The sequence below is a fragment of the Xenopus laevis genome, chromosome 1S, assembly GCF_017654675.1.
Source record: "Xenopus laevis strain J_2021 chromosome 1S, Xenopus_laevis_v10.1, whole genome shotgun sequence".
NCBI classification, from domain to species: domain Eukaryota; kingdom Metazoa; phylum Chordata; class Amphibia; order Anura; family Pipidae; genus Xenopus; species Xenopus laevis.
In genome coordinates this window covers 34,561,106-34,581,468 of record NC_054372.1, presented here as the reverse complement: position 1 = coordinate 34,581,468, position 20,363 = coordinate 34,561,106, and the positions used below count along the sequence as shown (strand labels likewise).

The window sequence follows — 20,363 nt, the reverse complement described above, 5'->3', positions numbered from 1 at the left end:
ACGAGTAAAAGAGGTTGGTGACCCCTTCTCTAAAGTATGTGATGACTATGCAGTTGTAGGAATGCACTTAATCCAGGACTGAGATTCAGTGGAATCTGAACTATTTTTAGCAGGGATTTGAAACTGTATTGCTCTCAATAGTTTCTAATTCCTGTTCAGTTCTAATCTATAAGCAAAATATTCATGGAAGGCTGCTGCTAAAAACAATTTGTGCAAGTTCTCTGTTAACTTTAATCTTTTTTGTTCTGTAAAGGAATTTCCGTGGATAAGAATGGAATAATCTATTTTGTTGATGGGAAAGTCATTAGAAAAGTTGACCAAAATGGAATAATATCCACCCTGCTTGGATCAAATGACCTGACTTCAGCACGGCCATTAACCTGTGATACCAGCATGCATATCAGTGAGGTATGTAAGTCCAGAGTACGATCAGAATATATCATCTATTCAAGTATTCAAGTCAACATGCTACAAATGTCCTGTCTCTGTGAAATGATGAAAAGGAATTTCAAAAAAAGATTTTTTAAATTTCTTCCAGAAATCCCATACAAAAGACAAAGGATAAAGTGCAGATCCTGTTTTTTGTTAAAGCACATTTTCCAAATGTTTTCCCACATTTTCTTAATAAAAACCAAACCATATTGTAGAAGTAGCTTCAGGGTGAAATGCAATGTTGTATATTTTGAGAATGATGCTTGACAAGGCACAAGCCTCGATGTTCATAATTGTGGCTGGCATTTGCCTATTGTTTACCAAATGCACACAGGTGTGGTGCAGGCAGCAGAATGGATTCACCTTATTTTAGTAGCTGGGAAATGGAAATTTCTCGTTTCTACAACAAACCTTCCAAGCTCAAGTCTTTAATAAGATTTGGTTGTACAAGGGAAAAAATGTGAAAAAGGGTGGGTGGAGGAGTCTGCTGCGTAAAATTAATTTCTTCCTTGGCATCATACCAACCAGTTTTGTTGTCGTTACAGTACTCAAAGTACTTTGCTTTTAATGTGTTTCATAATGTGTTATGTAATTTCCAGCTAGATTAAAAGTTGCTATTTGTGTTTTATCTATGCAGGTTCGACTTGAGTGGCCCACAGACTTGGCTATTAATCCAATGGATAACTCCATTTATGTTTTGGACAACAATGTTGTATTACAGATCACCGAAAACCATCAAGTGCGCATTGCCGCTGGAAGACCAATGTATTGTCAAGTCCCCGGAGTTGAGTACTCGGTCGGGAAATATGCAGTGCAAGCAATTTTAGAATCAGCAACAGCAATTTCTGTCTCCTATAATGGAGTCCTTTATATCACAGAAACTGATGAAAAGAAAGTCAACAGGATACGACAGGTGACAACAGATGGAGAGATCTCATTGGTTGCAGGGATACCATCAGACTGTGACTGTAAGAATGATGCCAACTGTGACTGTTACCAAAATGGTGATGGTTATGCAAAGGATGCCAAGCTAAGTGCTCCATCGTCTCTTGCTGCATCTCCAGATGGAACACTTTACATAGCAGATCTGGGAAATACAAGAATTCGTGCAGTATCCAAGAACAGACCATTTCTTAATTCAATGAATTATTATGAAGTTGCGTCTCCAGCAGATCAAGAACTCTATATGTTTGATGTCAATGGCACACACCAATACACTATGAGTTTAGTGACTGCCGATTACCTTTATAACTTCAGCTATAGTAATGAAAACGATATCACAGCCGTGACCGACAGTAATGGAAACACCCTCCGCATCCGGCGAGATCCAAACCGAATGCCAGTTAGAATAGTCTCTCCAGATAACCAGGTGATTTGGTTGACCATAGGCACCAATGGATGTCTCAAAAGCATGACTGCACAAGGACAAGAGTTAGTATTATTTACTTACCATGGCAACAGTGGCCTTATGGCAACCAAAAGTGATGAGACTGGATGGACAACTTTCTTTGAGTAAGTATTCCGTTTGTATGTCTCTATTTATATAACAATGTTAGTAATAGACTACAGGTTGCCATACATGGGCAAATTTTAGCTGCCAATTTGGCCCCATCAGACTGATTTAGCAGCTTAACTGGGCATGTTACTGCCCAACTGATATATGGCACAAAATTGGGCAGTTGTTGATCGTGGTGGTTTAGTTTTCCCATTGGTTCAAGGATTGCATATGCATGCTGATACAGTCCTGACATTGACTGCTTGCATAGGGGCAATTATGATCCAGTCATTTCCCCCCAGGAGGAAATGATCAACGCAGACAGATATTGAAAGATTTTTCGCTCTATTGAAAGATAGTGAAAGTTCTACTTGTTTGATGACTTTGCCATGTATATTGCCAGCTTTATTCATTAATGGATACAACTATAAACAGTGAATAAATATAACTTTTGACTAGAAATCAAAGGGCCAGAACTAGGGGTAGGCACGTGCCTAGGACGCAAATCTTGGGGGCGCCAGACACGTATCTTCCCTGTCACCTACACCTAGTCTGGCAAGTGTCCCTCACTGAAAAGTCCTGAGCGAGTTCTGTTCTCTGAAGTTAAAGCATGCGGATGCACGTGTTTGTGCATGCGGACGCTCGTTTTCACTCAGATGTACGCTGGGGTTGTGGTGTTGGCGACGGGGCAGGTCAGGTTACCTGGGGCGCCTGCCCGGTCCTGAGAAATTATAAGGCCTTACCAGAGATTCATAAAGAGGCAAACTTATGTTTATATATTTATTTTATAGACAAATACAAGAGTCCTCTGCACTCAACCCATTATCAATATATTTAAGACAGCGACATTTTGTGCATACTGCTACTGAAAAATGCCTTACCCTTTAAACAAAACAGGGATTGTTTGTCCATATATTGCAATATATTTAAGCTGGCCAACTACGTCAAAGTCATCCCATATCTGGCCAGTCCTATGCTCAATTTTATCTGATTCATTAAGAATTCAATTACTTCATTATACATTTTACAAAGGGACTAAGTTTTACCTGCAACTTACTAGCTGCTTTCAAAGTAAAACTCCCAAACTATATATATATATATATATATATATATATATATATATATATATATATATATATATATATATATATATATATATATATATATATATATATATTATGTTTATATACAGTTTTTCTCAAGTTTTTTTAATGCAAGACAGTACTTTATTCACTTTAGCAGTAATTGAGTTATTCTGCCCCAAAAGCCTTGTTAATTAATGAGGCCCCAACTCACTATTATTTTAAGTCAACTAGTGTTATACTTATATGGTTGGTGTTGCTGGCCTGCCTAATTAATGACGTTGCCGCAGTTGTTTTGAGTGGCATGTCATTTCCAGCAGATATTTGTTTTGTGCATCCAGTTATTAAGGCCCACCTTAGACTATTTAAATCACAAGATGCTGAACTCACCATTGATGACTCAATTTAACAGAGGAGTGTGATTTAGTTGTTTAATTTTATAGGACAATGTATTCATAAAATTCCACATATATTTATTAAAGACAAAGTTGCATGCTGCTATTCCATTATTCAATGACCTTTGTCTGACTCATGCATGTTTCAAAAGAACATTGATACTGGATATTCTACTGTGTCACCCTCCCTTGCTCCCATGCATATTTAGGCCTGTCACTTTACAACTGAGTTTGATTATGAATGACAGTGACCGCAGATGAAAGGCCCTACAGCTCTTGCTAAGCTCAACCTGTCTCCTTGTCTCTGAAATGTCTTACATTTCATAACATGTACTGTATATGTTTGAAGGTAGCTGCTCGTTTGTCTTTTTTCCAAGATAAAAATATTACAATTCAAATAACCTTAAAACATTAAGGGCAATGCTGTAAGCTGCCGTATGAGATGGAACAATAATTTATGAGCATTTCCGTTTCCAGAAGGACTTTGATTATTTGTGTTTTCTTAGCATATGTTGTAAATTAATCACAGCCATATGGTAACTCCAGACATTATATGAGGACTTTAAAGACCTCTCTTGAGCAAGATGCTAGATAAGAGAAATATGAATCTAAGTCATGATGTATAAAGCGCTTCCCCGTTTCCCATTAAATATCCACATTTTTTTCTTTCTCTACAAAGGCAAAAGTTACAATTAAAACTTACTGCATAATACAAATGTTGTCATATTTGAGTAGATTTTATAATTTTCAGTTGTTTTCATGCATATTAATATATTAATACTGTAATTAATACAAAAACATCACAATTTCCATGTATTACTAAAAAAACATGCAGCAGCCACTAGTGATGTGCGAATTTGGTACGTTTCGCTTCGCCGGAAAATTCGTGAATTTCCCACAAAATTCGCAAAACGGCGAAAAATTCATGAAACAGCGTTTTTGATGCTGGCATCCGTTTTTGACGCCGGCTTCTGATTTTTTTGACACCGGCACAAATTCGCTGGTGGAAATTTTCACGAATTTATTCGCCGGCGACGAATCACGGGAATTCGCCGCAAATTCGCGCCAGGCGAATAAATTCGCCCATCACTAGCAGCCACCTCAATCTGAAACAATCCCACCTGAAAATATAATGAAAAAAGAAAAAAGTCAATTATTTGAAAAAAATTATTTAAAAAAAACATTTCCTGATACCACCTGGAAACAGCATAATTCTATGAGTGAAGCCCGTGTATATACAAACGATAACACACACACACTCCAGACTGGAAGCTGCAAGGTTATATACATATTATAACCCTCTTCTACTTTATACTGTATAGGAAATAAAACTACATTAAATTCAATCACAGATCGGCCGTTTCTCTTTTTAATAGATCTTTTTATTTTGCACGTATGTTCGCATTCATGTTAAAGAAAGGCTATAACAATAAAATGTGTTGTCTATAAAGGTGTGTACAGTGTAACTCTGGCTGTTGGCTATTGTCTCTTGGGAATCTAGCAAAGTCCCTGGTGCTGAAATATCTTCCCCAGTGACTGCATATATTGCAGATCATGAAGCTAAACCTGTTCTAGCTGAACTACAGTACAAGTCATACATCAGTCATGGTAATAGTAGTTGAGCACCAGCTGGGAGACCTCCAGTCAAGTGAGACCTCAGCCTTCTTGGCTAAAGCTCAGGTCATACTCTACAGCTGGGTCGATGGCTTGCTTTGCTCTATTATAGCAGCTTGTTTTTAATATTGGTGTTTCTTTCCATGGCTGTTTCCTGACTTTTGCTCTGCTAAAAAAACATGTCTGGAATTGCTCATAAAACATGGCCAGACTGCCATATTTTGGCACAAAGGAAGTAGTTCAAGTCCCATGACTACCATCAAATCTGTTTCCCTGTGCAACAAGAGAAACTGAGTAAACCATGTTTTTTTTCAATTACATGCGAATTGCATTTTTTTACTAATCTCCCTTAATTCAAGGTTACATGGGGGCTGGGGGGGCTTAAGCGGTTGCAAAAATAGTTCCAGCCTATTTATTCAGATGGTTGTCTCATTTGAAAAGTGGCTTTGTTTATTCCGTTTTCGTTCATGTGCTCTATTGGATTTGCCGAAATGGGATGTTTAAATGTTGTTTAAATATCAAGATCCTTGTCACCGGAGGGATTAGGAGTAGGGTAGCATCAGTAGAGAATCAGATCAGCATATATTAGGAGGCTGACGCGCTTGAATTGATCAGATCTGATGAAGCAGACAATGTTTTTCTAGAGCACATGAAAATGATTGTGTCATTTTAAAGGGTCAGCGAATCTAAAGCACATTATACCCTTACAATTTTTTTAATGTATTCTATTCAACTCCTATGCAGCTCACTCATCTGGTTTCTTTGATTCCAAATATTGCACAGTGCTAATGTCGCTAGAGTATGCATAAAGAGCCAATGGGTATGCAGCGCGTGTCCTACTTACTGGAATATTATACAGTACATCAAATAAAGTTTCGCCGAGCACAGCATCAAGAAATCCAGAATTAAATGTCTCTTGTCTGAAAGGCTTAAACTCAAATGACTTTGCAGTTACAACTTAGAAAGCCATTCATACACACAAAATACTAAATATATAAGCAGCTATATTAGTTGTTCAGTTGGTGTTGAAATACTATGTAAATTGATTAAAGTTCAACCACTGATGAAGGGCTATGGACCTACAAACAGGACTGCAATCTGGACAGTAATAATGATGCTAGATGTCAATGTTATTAATAGGGAATAAAGATAAAATACAGGACGGCTTTCCCCCAGAAAAGGTGGCGCCCCTACTTACAAAGTCAATAGGCCCTACAATTTATAAAAACTGCTCCACAATTATCCTATAATACTATATATGAGCAGCAGCTCCTGTTTGTGAACATAAAAAAAAAAATCTGTGTATTTGTTTGAAAAAAACAATTTACAGCCCCTCCGCAGCAGGTTTGCATGCGTGTGTATGTTTTTTAAATATAGAGAAATAAGTGACAAAATGTGTTCATTATATAAAGACCTGTCAAAGTCCTCTCCCTAATTAAATAGGCAAGATTACAGTAGCTCATTTAAATGAAAGTCATTAAATTGTTTTTAACTTTGAAATGCTCTTAAATGCGTAGCTAAAGGCCACAGTCTCCCATCAGCGCTAGACCATAATAATGAAAAGAAATGCTCTGTTTGAAAATAGCCTTGAAGGAAACATAGTGAATCTGCTCGGCTGTTCTCTGATGAACATTCCTATGTGCCCGTCGTGCAGCTTGACACCGATCCTGTGTAGCCATGGGTTTCCGAGGGGGATTATTAAACATTACAATTATGCAGTGTTATCAGGATTAATGAAAACAGAGAACTTGAACTTGTGTGTGTTGTATATCAATACATGCTATAGAGACCACCTTTACTTAGGATTTGCATGAACCTGAGAGCCTTAAGCCGACCTGTCACCACCGTTTTTTCAGGAGTTACCAGATTCTGGGCTCTTTCCCCTGGTCTCCCATCAATCTTAAACCTTTGAGATAACTTTTAGTATGATGTAGAGAGTGATATTCTGAGACAATTTGCAATTTATTTTCATTTTTTTATTATTTGTGTTTTTTGAGTTATTTAGATTTTTATTTAGCTGCAAAAGCAACCTGGTAACTAGGGTCCAAATGACCTTAGCAACCATGCATTGATTTGAATAAGAGACTGGAATATAAACAGGAGAGAATCTGAATAGGAATAGGATCTGAATAGGATCATTAATAAAAAGTAACAATAGCAATACATTTGTAGCCTAGGGTGGCCATAGACATCCGCTCGTTTGGGGATGTTGCCAATCGATGGGATCTCTCCCCGATATGCCCACATTGAAGTGGGCGATATCGGGCTGATTCGATAGTGGGCCCTAGGGCCCAACGATCGAATCATAATGGATCCGATACCGGCAGTCGGATCGCGGGACCGCATAGACGCACAGATGCGGCTACAATCCAATGGGATTTTTTAACCTGCCGGCTCAGGATCTGGCCGACTTTCGGATTTGAAGTCAGATCACGGGACTGCATAGACGCACTGATGCGGCTACAATCCAAAGGGATTTTTTAACCTGCCGGCTCAGGATCTGGCCCACTTTCGGAAGCCCGTTGAATGGCCCCACACAAGGGCCAATAAACTGCTGACTCAGTCTGTCAGCATCTTTTAACGGCCCCTGTATGGGGCCGATATTGTTTTTTTAGAAGGGAGTCAGTGAGGCCCATTTGAAAGCTGCAAAGAGTCAGAAGAAGTTGCTTAGAATTGGTCGATCTATAACACAATAAAAGTTACCTCAAAGGTGAACTACCCCTTTAAGCATTTCCCCTGATTTTTCAAAATTGTTGATGATTTGTGGGCAAAAATCTGATGTGCGCATACGCAGAACATGTCGGTGACATCAGCAGAACAATGTGCGCATGCGTGGCACACAATCTGTTGCTTCAGGAGTGCGCAACTTTATTTTCACTGATGTCACTTCTGGTCTGGAAGTCCCCCGAAAGTTTGAAAACACTGCTTCAGTTCTTCAGCAGCAATATTTAATCAACAACCTCATATGCAAAACTGGCCAACCACTAGAGTAGAATAGGGGTTGAATACAATTATTGTTCTTTTTCATGCTAAATTCATGGTTTTTGTAATGATAAATTATTGTAATACATAAATGATGTAGTTGTGCTGGCATACCAGTTATTCCTCTCCAGTACTTGTTTTCATTCAGAGTCAAAAATTCACTGTTGAGCGCCTTATGGTTGGTAGAGAGATGTGGCTCCCCACCAAGAAATTATCATGTTATCATTAGCAAGAAAGGGATGTCGTATCTGTCTTATTGTATGTGTACTTAAATGTACTTACTTGTCCCTATGCCTGACTCACTGAAGAAAAAGAAATACATATGTTGCATATTCATCCACTGGGCAGTTATATTTTGCCAGTATTCTGAGGTCTTGGTTTACTTCCAGTCAAAGTAGGAGTGAGCAGAGGGTGAGCTAGAAGCTGCTGTGCCAAAAAGTTTTGTTGATGAACAGCACAAAATTCTACAGCTGCATATTTAGTGAAACCAGGGGAGCTGAAGAAGAATGACTTTATAACATTACCTAGAATTGACCACAGATTTTAGCCCAGGGGCGCTTCACAGGTAAATCCAGCTCTGCTGCCAAATTTCCAGCTATTGGTGATATTGGTACTTTTCTAGTTTTTACAGCAGCGATGTGGCGGTAGGATTATAAGATTAGTAGATTCACAAATATCACAACGTTTTCACAGAATCTTTTTATGTTGAATTTGTGCTGGTAAAACATACAGTATTAGTACAGCCAATAACAACGTCATAGAAACATAAATATATATATAGAAAAATATATATATATGCATTTTAGAGGACAAGACAGAACACTCCCCTTGAATGGATCTCGGCCTAGTTACCCCATTGTTTCCATTTCTTTTTGCCTTTAGTGGAAAAAGGTATCACTTTTGAATTGAAACCTCAGCATTCCCAAAGCATAACTTACTTAAAGGACATGATCTGTTTCATACAGCAACATATCTCCCTTTACTGAAGTTGAAGTGACTGCTAGCGTTTTGAGTAAAGTCATTCTAACTTTAAGTATTGCATCGATCAAAAGTTATGGCGGACCTGAGTGTAGCAAGAAGCCTGCGTGGAGCCCCCTTCCTTTTCTTGGGCAGGTCACATCTCGAAAGAACTGTTACATTAGGTGAAATGCACATAATAATCAAAAGAAAATATATCATATAGATGAAATTCTGGGATCTGATACATGCTGATCCCTAACAGCGTGGATTTCATTTTTCTCATTTGATACCATTGTGCCTATTCTGTGCTGACGGAAGTTTAAGTGTAAAGAGGCAACTACCATTTAGATAAATAGACCTTAAATACATAGATACTCTAATATTAGTGTTATATTATAATCTGTCCTCATAGGCAGACAAACTATGCCTAGATTGCTTGTCTAACGATGACTATACATGAGAAGATCTTATCCTTAGGCCAGATTTCTGCTGATTTTCTCCATGGCCCAATCAGCATCATTTTGGGTTCAAACACAGACCAGTGGGGTACCAGCTTAAAGGAGAACTAACCCCTAAAAACAAAAATGGATAGAAATGACATTTTATATACTGGACTTGAACCCGCCTAAAGGTTCTGCATCTGTATAGTAGCATGTGCAGTGAATCAGCAGAAAAGAAGATGGGGAGCTACTGGGGCATCTTTAGAGGCACAGATATTTACTACTTTAGGGTTGTGGCTCCCTTGTGCTAGCATTGAAGCCCAAAACATAATGTACAACATTTCTGCCATACTTCTGTTAAACTTTAGCTCGCCTTTAACTGAAATAGAATCAAGGGGGGATACCACTGATCCAGGGAACGTAGAAGTTCTCTCCTGTAGTACGTAGGGTGTGCTAAAAGTTCTGTATAGAGAAAACACTCATGAGAGGTCAGCACAGTCCTCCAGACAAATTGTAAATTTGCTTTAAAGTGTCATTTGCAAATAGACTTTTTATCATAATCGTATCATGGCAGATAGATTTCAGTGTTGCTCTTCAGTTTAACATCGTATAAATTATACAAAGGAAATGTATAACCTTTATACAGCCAATGTACAAATGGATGTAACTCCAATTCATTGTCATGGAAGGATAATAGGAATGACCCGCAGTGAACCTGGATGGCTGCTGTACTAATTGAATCTGTGTGATAATTGGATATATCACTAGCTAAAAGTATGTCTACATTCACCTCCCTTTCCATTTCTTACACATTAAGCATTTCGCAACCTCTGCAAATGTTCAGATAGGACACAATAAGGAAAGTACCTAGAGGCCTGCAGCATTATATTAGAAAATACTTTTTTGAATCTAATTCTATTGCTTATTGCTTGACAAAATTATTTTCTTTTCAGATCACATGATCCTACCATTTGTAGCTCCCTGCCAATAGTAAGTCCAGTTCAGTGAATGCTGCTTGCCTACTTTATGGTCTGTGCAGTCTCTATAATAGTTCTGCGTCATGTTAATCGATTTTTCGATATTACATGTAGCATTTCAGCCTTATAAGGTTACAATGACCATAAACAGAAGCCCGGAGTGATTTTGGGCTTTGTGCTCTTGGTCTAACACTTTGGAAACTGATTGGTAAATGATTGCCTGTGCATTTAGCAAACTTTGCTGCTGTTTATTTGGGATTTCATTTAAGGACTCTCTACTGTTAATAATAAATGTGAATAAAACACCTATGATTAAGTACCAGAGGGTACGAAATGCGTAAGGTGGGTCATATGGGGTCACAATGTACTAATTTTAACATGTCATGATGTAAAATTGAATAAACTTTTGTATTTTAACGAATTATGGGTTCTGGGACATTTACAGTATACAGGCTTAATTGTTTAATGTTGTCTTGGGAATTGGGGCACGTCCCTATTACCCTGCTGCCTTTTTTGGACTGACGGCATATACTCCCCCATCTCTTTAATAACATTAAAACAAAACTTGTAACCTGTCTGTTGCATGATTGCACTTGTGGGACACTTTGGGGGTTATTTACTAAAATCTGAATTTTTCTGACCAAACTAGAATCCAGGTTAGACCCTAAATTATCATTAAAAAACACAAAAAAATGACTCTCCTCTACTTTTTCAGATTGTCGCACCAAAACGGCAACTTTTTCATTTTGTCATGTGAAAAAATCAGAATCTTTCGGATTTGATCCCCGAAAAGTCCGAATTTTTCAGATTTGACGCCCAAAAAATCCTTATTTTTTTGTGGATTCGGCAGAAAACCTGAAATGTTCTGATTATCGTACGAAACCCAGCACAGACAACAATATCTTCAAATTGCAGCAGGTTGAAGATGGAGTATTTTCATATTCTGACTTTTTTGCAGCCTCAGTGTATAATAAATCTCGAAAAATTTAAGTTTTATTTTTCCACTAAAAATTCGGACTTTAATAAATAACCCCCTTAGTCTAGGTGATATCAGCCATATATTCTTTGCTGCCCTTGCTTTTCATACAAGTAAATCATTGTCTTCAATTGGATGACACTTTTTATTTAATTAGAAGCTGAGCTCAATATGTACCTAGCAGGCAATCTAAAGAAGAATTGGATTCTAGGGTAATTTGAATATCTTACAAAAGGTACCGTGCAGCCCCTACACATAATCGTCTGACACTGGCCTTCATGGCACATAGTTGACTAGCACAGCAAATTACCTTTGTATAGTAGAGGCTCATGTTTTCAGATCATGCCACTGACCATAAAGACAATGTAATTCTCCTACCGCACAACTGTAGTTCACCAATCGGTGGTGCGTTCCTTCCGTTGACCCGGCCGGGTCCCTTAGCAACCAATGTGTATAAGAAACGGATCCGCACACACTCTGATTAATGCAGTCGGGGAATATCCCCTTTTATTCAGCCACCAAACATCAACGTTTCGGGGGGAACCCTTCATCGAAACGTTGATGTTTGGTGGCTGAATAAAAGGGGATATTCCCCGACTGCATTAATCAGCGTGTGTGCGGATCCGTTTCTTATACACACTGACCATAAAGAGCCATATTTGTATTCAATTCAGACTAGTAAGAGCATTGGAAGGCTACATCTTAAGTGAGCTAAAGACAAGTTAATACTGAAATGTAAAGTGAAAATTAATAGTTATAATTTAAAGCAGGCTTCTAGAAGGCAGCGTGGCAGCAAAGCATGTGCTTGCACCGGTTTATTTTCCTTTCTCCAGCTTTTAAATAAATGTAGGCGTTAATGCGAGAAGGCTGTCATTATATTTTTGTCTCGCTGCAGTACAAGTTTGATTAGCTAGCTTATGACAGTCTGCAGCTACATGTAATGCGCATTCCCCGGCATCTTTCTTAACACTTTGCAGACTTTTGTTGCAAAGCCTTGACATAGATCACGGATGGCAAACTTGTGTACCTTCACCTGTCAACCTAAAATCCCAGCTTCGTATATTGTCTAGGAAACAAGGTTGTTATACAAATATGTCGAAATGTTATATTGTCATTGTAATAGCTGCCAGATCTCACAAACATAATTATGAAGAAGAGCATCTTGTTATGTGTGATTGAGCCACTGTGGTACCGTATGTTGTTGTACAGGCATATCAACCTGCAATAAGGCATGGATAATTGTCCAGAAGTATGCAACTGTATCCAACATCTTCCGATTACAGGCATCCCTCAATTCACTGATTGTTTATATCATAAATAATACAGGTTTTCCACTTATTAAACTCCAAAGCATGGCATTTTGCAAGGGATCAAATGTATCCTTAAACTCTATAAAGGGCTTATTCATCTGTCTTTATCATTATGGCCTTGTGAGAAGAATTAACTCATTCTCCAGCGGTGACATCAGCTTACATCTAGAAAGGCAATTAAGATGCCTATTTTTATCTTTTTTTGAATGATCCTTCAGGATATACTGTGCTTGAACTTACAATCAAATAATAGGACTTTGTGCATTTATGTATCATTATTGATATACAGCACAACAACAAGCCATGTCATGCTTTTATGCACAAGGAACTTCTCTGTGTTTGTTGATGTACAGTGGTTTCTATATAGGAAAGCAATTAAAGGTCAGTTCTGTAAGGGCTATGGCAAAAGGAACAATTACTGCTCCCCTCAACTCATGGAAGCACCGTAGGCCAGTTGTTACTGTACTGTAAGTATGAAGCACCCAGGCTTGTTGCGAATATAGCTCACAATTGTTCTCGCCATGCTTTCAGGTTATGGACCAAGGGCTAATTAAATTAATTCCCACTGTCATTATAGTTAAGGGAACCACAATGCCTAGCCTTATGATCTAAAGGGGATTCCCACAATGGTGCCACTGGGAAGAGCATGAGCCCTGGCCGAGTGACCCGGTCTGAAAAGCACTAAGGGGTAGATTTATCGAAGAGTGAAGTTAGAGATCTCCACAGTCCTCAGAGTGAAATACTGCCTCTCTCCATTCATTTCTATGGGATTTTTAACAGCGTATTTATCAAATGGTGAACTTTCACTATAACCCTTTGATAAATACGCCTTTAAAGGAATAGTTCAGTGTCAAAATAAAAAAATAAAAACTGGGTAAATAGATAGGCTGTGCAAAATAAAAAATGTTTCTAATATAGTTAGTTAGCCAAAAATGTAATGTATAAAGGCTGGAGTGATTTGATGTATAACATGTCAGTCAGAACACTACTTTTCAGCTCTCTTGGTTTACACTGACTGGTTACCCTGGCTACCAGGCAGTAACCAATCAGAGACTTGAGGGGGGGCCACATGGGTAATTTCTGTTGCTTTTGAATCTGAGCTGAATGCTGAGGATCAATTACAAACTCACTGAACAGAAATGTACCATGTGGCCCCCCCTTCAAGTCGCTGACTAACTCAGAGTTATAGAGCTGAAAACCAGAAAGTTGGATTCTTACTGTTTTATTAGACATCTGTTCACTCCAGCCTTTATATATTACATTTTTGGCTAACTAACTATATTAGAAACATTTTTTATTTTGCACAGCCTATCTATTTACCCAGTTTTTATTTTTACACTGAACAATTCCTTTAAAAAGCCCATAGAAATGAATGGAGAGAGGCAGTATTTCACTCTGTGGACTGTGGAGATCTCTAACTCTTTGATAAATCTACCCCTAACAGTGAAATTAGAATGAATACTTATTTTCTGCCTTAATATGATTAATTGATGGATTTAGCAATGTTTGTTCTATTAGCTAAATGGTCCCTGCATAAATGTTCGGACTCAAAGGGGAACTTAACCTGACAAAACAGCACCCTAAAGGATATCATTTATTGATCCAACTCACTTTTAAAGTAAATACATTTCAGAGATATCAAAGAAAAACTTATTTGGCTGTTTTCCATCCGTGGTCGTACTGTATTTCTTGTTACCACATAGATGCAGACATCAGTCATAAACTGCCATTATTTACAGGGTGTGGAGGCTGTGCTCTTACATGAGGAGATAGAAAGGCTGTCCCATAGGGATTTACAAATATATTTTTATCATTGATATCCATCCTTGCCCGGCAGAGCTAACAATCTAAGGCTTCTGTCATGTGCACATAAACACACAAGGACTATTTTCACCAGGAACCAGTTAGGCTGTCCGTAAAGCCTTCAGATCATATTCTAAGTTATTGATTCTTTGGATGGTTAATAAGCATTCAGTGTTGTTCACAAACCTTCTGTGTTGCTTAAATTTGACCTGGTTTTAAAAATGCATATTAGAGCTAAGAAAATACCTGTTCTTTCTGCCTATGTAACAAGCTTTGTAGCAGTGACTTTATATTTGGAAACCAGCAAATTCAGGTGGCACAAAATATGACCTTCGTACTAATGTAGATATATTCCTGCAATTTCCATGCAGTGTCTTTAATACTGCACACTACCTGTGTTTTCTGTTCCCATTGCCATATCTGTAAGCTTTGGGCTAAGAAACCACCTTATTTTAGTATCACCATCAAGACATTACAGTTTCATTTTTTGCCTGTTTCCTTCTTGCCTGTTGTCATCCTGTGATAAAGCAAGAAATATTTGTTTTATTATGGGAGCTAGGAGGGAAACAAATCAATGACGTGGGAAATAAATCAATGATCAATGACAAGGTCATTACACAGTATTTATATATATATATATATATATATATATATATATAATACGCAAAAGCCATGAATATCTTGTAAATGATATCCTTATAAACGGTGAGTTCTGATGTCATCAGTTATAAACTGTCATTTCTGTCACATGACTCACTGAAACTTGTGTATTATAATAAATAAAGTATCCCCAGTTGCAAAATATGAGGATATTAGAAGTTACCTCGGAGTTCCATGACCTGTATAAAAGCACTCATCCTTCGGCCTCGTGTTTTTATATGGTCATGAAACTCCTCGGTAACTTATAATATCCTTATAATTTACAAGAGGGGGTACTTTATTCACTATATATAGTGAATAAAGTACCCCCTATTGTAAAATATAAGGATATTATCATTCACAGAGGAGTTCCATAAAAGCACGAGGCAAAGAAACTTCGAGGTGACTTCTAATATCCTCATATTTTCCAACAAGGGGTACTTTATTTATTATAATACACAAGTATCAGTGAGTCATGTGACAGAAATGACATCACTACTCACCATTTATAACCGATGACGTCAGTACTCACTGTTTACAAGGATATAATTTAAAATATATTCATAGCTTTTTCCTGCAGATATTCATAGCATATGCCTGCAGAATCCAAAACTTCTTTATGCCACAATATGATTGGGATGGTGTTTTTGTTCACTATCATGGGAAATGGAACGATCATAGTTACGGTAAATGACTTTTAGTTATGAGCAAATCTGTCCCATTTTGCTTCCACCAAAAATTTCCCTTTTGCAACAGGTTTACACAGGTACTGTGGCCAGCTCTTTGCTGTAGCTCCCATAATTCCCTAACCTTGATCCAAGAATAGAAACCATTTGGGAACTCTAAATTTAAGTTTAGGCCTGTTCTGGGCTTGTAAAAAAACATCAGACTAAATATAAAAGGGTAGAACGCATTGATAACTAGAAGTGTTGTATCAACAATGGTCTTTCAACAAAACGGTTGATTTTGACAAAAAATAAAATGACTTCTATCATAGTATTTCTTGTTGTTTTGTGTTTTAGCTATGACAGTGAAGGCCGTCTTACCAATGTGACTTTTCCAACTGGAGTGGTCACTAACCTACATGGAGAAATGGACAAGGCCATCACTGTTGACTTGGAATCATCTAGTCGAGAAGAAGATGTAAGCATTACTTCCAACTTGTCTTCCGTTGATTCCTTCTACACAATGGTCCAAGGTAAGCTTTGTAAATACTCAGCTGTGGATATGTAGCAGTGGTTTCCTATAGCTACCAGTATGGATTCATGCAGCTTAGTTACCATCAAGTTCAAGCTGCCTATAAATGTTGAATTATTTATTTATAATGAACAATAATGCCTTGCCATAATTTGAAGCTTTTTGGGTATCGGATTTTCCAATAAGTTATCCCATACATTTCTGTATTTATGTAACAGATAAAATTCTATTTCAGGACTTCTATAGTATCGGTCTGTGTCTAAAAAAAAAAAAGAGAGCATATTTGAGTTGAAAGCAACTTTGAAATGTGATTTTGGTGTTAATATCAATATAATTTGTTGACAATACTTTGCTGTTCATTGGGGTCCTTAGATAATCCTTCTTCTCCAGGTTCCCCTGGCAAATTGGCAGGTTGTTCTGATTTGAAAAAATGACTTCAATCTCCACGAAAATATGATTGCTCCCTGTGTATTTTCAGAATACATTGTTTTTACTCCAGGGAGTGTATAGATGAGATTTTGTAATACTGCTTGCATAAACACAGGAAAGGAAGCAGTTTAAAGTTTGACTGAGATTGCGTTAACATTGTTAGAGGAAGTGCCATAAGAAAGAAGCCATGTATTATTATAACGGTTCCTGCTGCAAACACTATGGTTTAACTATAGTATTATAGAACTGACGTGTCATTATATTTTTGAAGCAGGGTGATACTTAGCTGCCTTTGTGAGCAAAGTGTGGCCTTCCTGCTGATTATGGACTGGGTCAAAGCTCTAAACTGCATTTATTTGCAGATATTTTAAGTTTGGGGAAGTAATAGTCATTTCAGTGACTCTCACTTGCACTACCCATACTCCATCTCCTACTTTCTGCTATAAGCTAATTATCATTTTAGGCCTTTAAATCTACATTCAGGTTTTATTCTCATGCTTACACCTTGTGTGCTGGAAAATACAAAAGCCAACCCAGCGTGTAGGTTAGTTCTTTCATTTTGTTTTAAGACAAATGTGCAGTAACTCAGACCTGGAGAAGCATTCTTGCTGCTTTCTAACTTTTACATAAAAGAAATATAATCTGTGTTACTAAAAATAATTCAAAAGCTTTTAGGCCACCAGGCAAACAATAGCTCAATTTTCAGTCAATGTTCATGTTATTAAAGCCATGAAACCATATGTAGTGCACCACCCCACTCTGCCATAATGCTTCTTATTAGGCCTCTAATGTTCTCGTACCCAACGGAGCCAAGCTTTCTACTGAGAAAGAACCTATAGCTGATTTTCTTTGCCATGTTTGTGCAGATTGCCCTTTTCAGGGCAGTGATTTATTGGTGATTTATTATTGGAATATAAACTGCAGTCCCCTTTGTTGTTGGCAAGTCTTTATATCCATGCTGCCAGTCACAGCACAATTTGGCTTTTCCAATAACTTCCTGAGACAATTTGCTTTATCTCTCTACTCCCAGCATGGGATCCTCCTTCCATCTGCCTGTTCCAGGTCACAGGTTCTAAGCTCCATTTGTCACAGTTCCCCCAATGGGCCAATAATTGTATCTTTAGTCATATAAACTAGACTTATCGCAGCTATAAAGTAATTGCTTGTTAATTTATTACAGTGAAGAAGACTAAAAATATTTTCCACAAAAAAGAAAGGTTAAAATGTCAAATTATTATGTCTGCTCCTGTTGGGGTTCTTCCAAAACACAACTACACATGAAGCCATTTGGATTTGTGTATTAAATGCGTCATGACTTGAGATGACCTGAAGAAACTGTGTTATCTAAAGTCGTCTAAAATCATTTAATGCATTTAACTTTTTCATTAGCATTGTTCGTAAATGGTGAACTCTTTATTGAGATGGGATGCTGTGACGCAATTTTCTGTGTTAAATGGGTTAAAAATATTTCTAGTACAGGTAGTTACAAAATATACGTTGTTTTAGAATGATTGTAACCATGCATATACAATAATGAATGTATTTACTTTTTATTTGTATGCCACTGTGTTAAAAGACAGATATAGTTTTTATTAAAGCACATATAATACACTCCCTTAAAAAAAAAACAACCCACACTCAGGACCAGAATGGCATAAAGAACTGGGTATGGTTTGGGTTCTAGATGCAGGTGGCACTGCGAGTAGGACAGACAGAAGCAGTGGGTGGAGAACATTCTTTTCAAGCCTTGCCCATCAAGGTGCAAAGCATGTACAGTATACTCTCATTTACCTGTAATTAAAGAGACCCCTGGTGCTAATGATTATGAGACCCTTTGGAGATACTGCAAGGTGGCATCACATGTTCCAGCTTTGTTTGGAAATGTTTTTCTTTAGGAGGTAGTTTTGAGGGGCTAATAAAACCCGTCTCTGGATCTAATTCTCTTTTTTGTTGCATATATATTAATAACAAGCTGATGCTTTTAAAATAATATTTTAATAAATAAGTTGTGTCCAATAATTGTTCCTGTTTTGTTTTACTTTAGACCAGCTGAAAAACAGTTACCAAGTTGGTTATGATGGGTCTGTAAGAATTATATATGGGAATGGAATGGACTCTCACTTCCAAACAGAACCCCACATTTTAGCAGGTCCAGCCAACCCAACAGTGGCCAAAAGGAATATGACCCTTCCCGGAGACAATGGGCATAACCTGGTCGAATGGAGATTCCGAAAGGAGCAGGCTCAGGGAAAGGTCAATGTGTTTGGTCGGAAGCTCAGAGTAAGCATATAAAGTTATTATTTAATAATGGACTATTTTCCCATTTACTATGTGCTTATAAGATTAAAGTACTTGGTACATTAGAGGGAAGCTGTGGTTGCTAGCATATTTTTTCATATTCAAGCTTCATTCATGTACTGTATATTAATAAGTGCAACTGTGATGTTTAGCAGAGAATTAGAATACCACTTCACCGCAATTAATTACATGCAAACTGTAAATTAATAATTCATTATAGCTAAAGATTTTTTTACATAATACGCAGAAACCATATTTTAAGAAGTAAGTAATGTTTTGGTTTGGATGAAGACTTGTGTATAAAGCTTCTGAAGAAGTTCTTGTGTGTTCAGCAGCCCTATATAGTAAATCATATTCTCCCTATGGCCCTGCATGACTCTTAAGGGGTATATTTATCAAAGAGTGAAGTTGGAGATCGCCACAGTCCTCTAGAGTGAACTTCCGCCACTCGCCATTCATTACTATGGGATATTTAAAAGAGTATTTATCAATGGGTGAATGTGAAAGTTCATAATTTGATAAATACACCTTTCAAAATCCCATAGAAATGAACGGAGAGCTGCAGAATTTTACTCTAGAGGACTGTGGCGATCTTTAACTTTACTTTTTGATAAATAAACCCCTTTGTGTATCCTAGCACAAGGCTAATGGGGGTAGAGAACCAAAAGCCGTTCAACCCCTGAAGTTAAGCAATGATGTTGTAGCACCTATAATTTATGCATAGAACAACTCTATATGGAAATTTTTACAGCAGCTCTGAGTAAAGCATTTTACACATGCACAAAAAAGAGCTCTTAGTATTCCAAACAATGAGGCATAGAAGTCCACATGAAGCAAATATAACAAACCTTTCAGACAATAAAAGGCTCATTATGCTACAGTATATCCCATTGCAACTAAACTATTAATTGTGGCTACTGCAGTGCCTTAATGTTCCCCCTTAGGGTATGAGTTATTGGTATTCTTGCCTAACACAGACAAATCATAATGCTGCAATTCCCAAGATCAGTCCTTGCAGAAAAGGACATTAATTGCGCAATGCTTTAAATGTCTTGATGTTTGGTTGCACATATCTCTTAAATCCAGTACATAGATCAATTGGGCATAGAACGAGTTAAAATTTCACTGACCTTGGAAACCTTACGCAAGGAACAAGTGTTAGGCATTATTTGTGTAGTGATTTCCCAAGAAAATAAATTGCCTATGTCTCTATTTCTCATTCAGAAAATTTGAGTAATATGGCTACATCAATAAACAGTGACAGAGATATTTTTCATTCTGCGGCGTTGTAGCTCACGTAATAGTTTGTCTCTGTCATCGTTGATGATAAAGTT

The 20,363-nt window shown here is 37.5% G+C and overlaps 1 protein-coding gene across 9 annotated transcripts in view; it reads left to right on the top strand.

Moving 5' to 3' along the window:
* Positions 1-20,363, top strand: part of LOC108706622 (teneurin-3) — a 507,440-nt gene that overhangs the window by 472,631 nt on the left and 14,446 nt on the right. For all 9 annotated transcript variants that reach the window (XM_041579517.1, XM_041579516.1, XM_041579515.1 and 6 more), the window contains 4 exons: positions 254-408; positions 1,070-1,944; positions 16,128-16,303; positions 18,776-19,011. In XM_041579517.1, the coding sequence (XP_041435451.1) occupies positions 254-408; positions 1,070-1,944; positions 16,128-16,303; positions 18,776-19,011 (1,442 nt within the window). The remainder of the gene's footprint in view (positions 1-253; positions 409-1,069; positions 1,945-16,127; positions 16,304-18,775; positions 19,012-20,363) is intronic.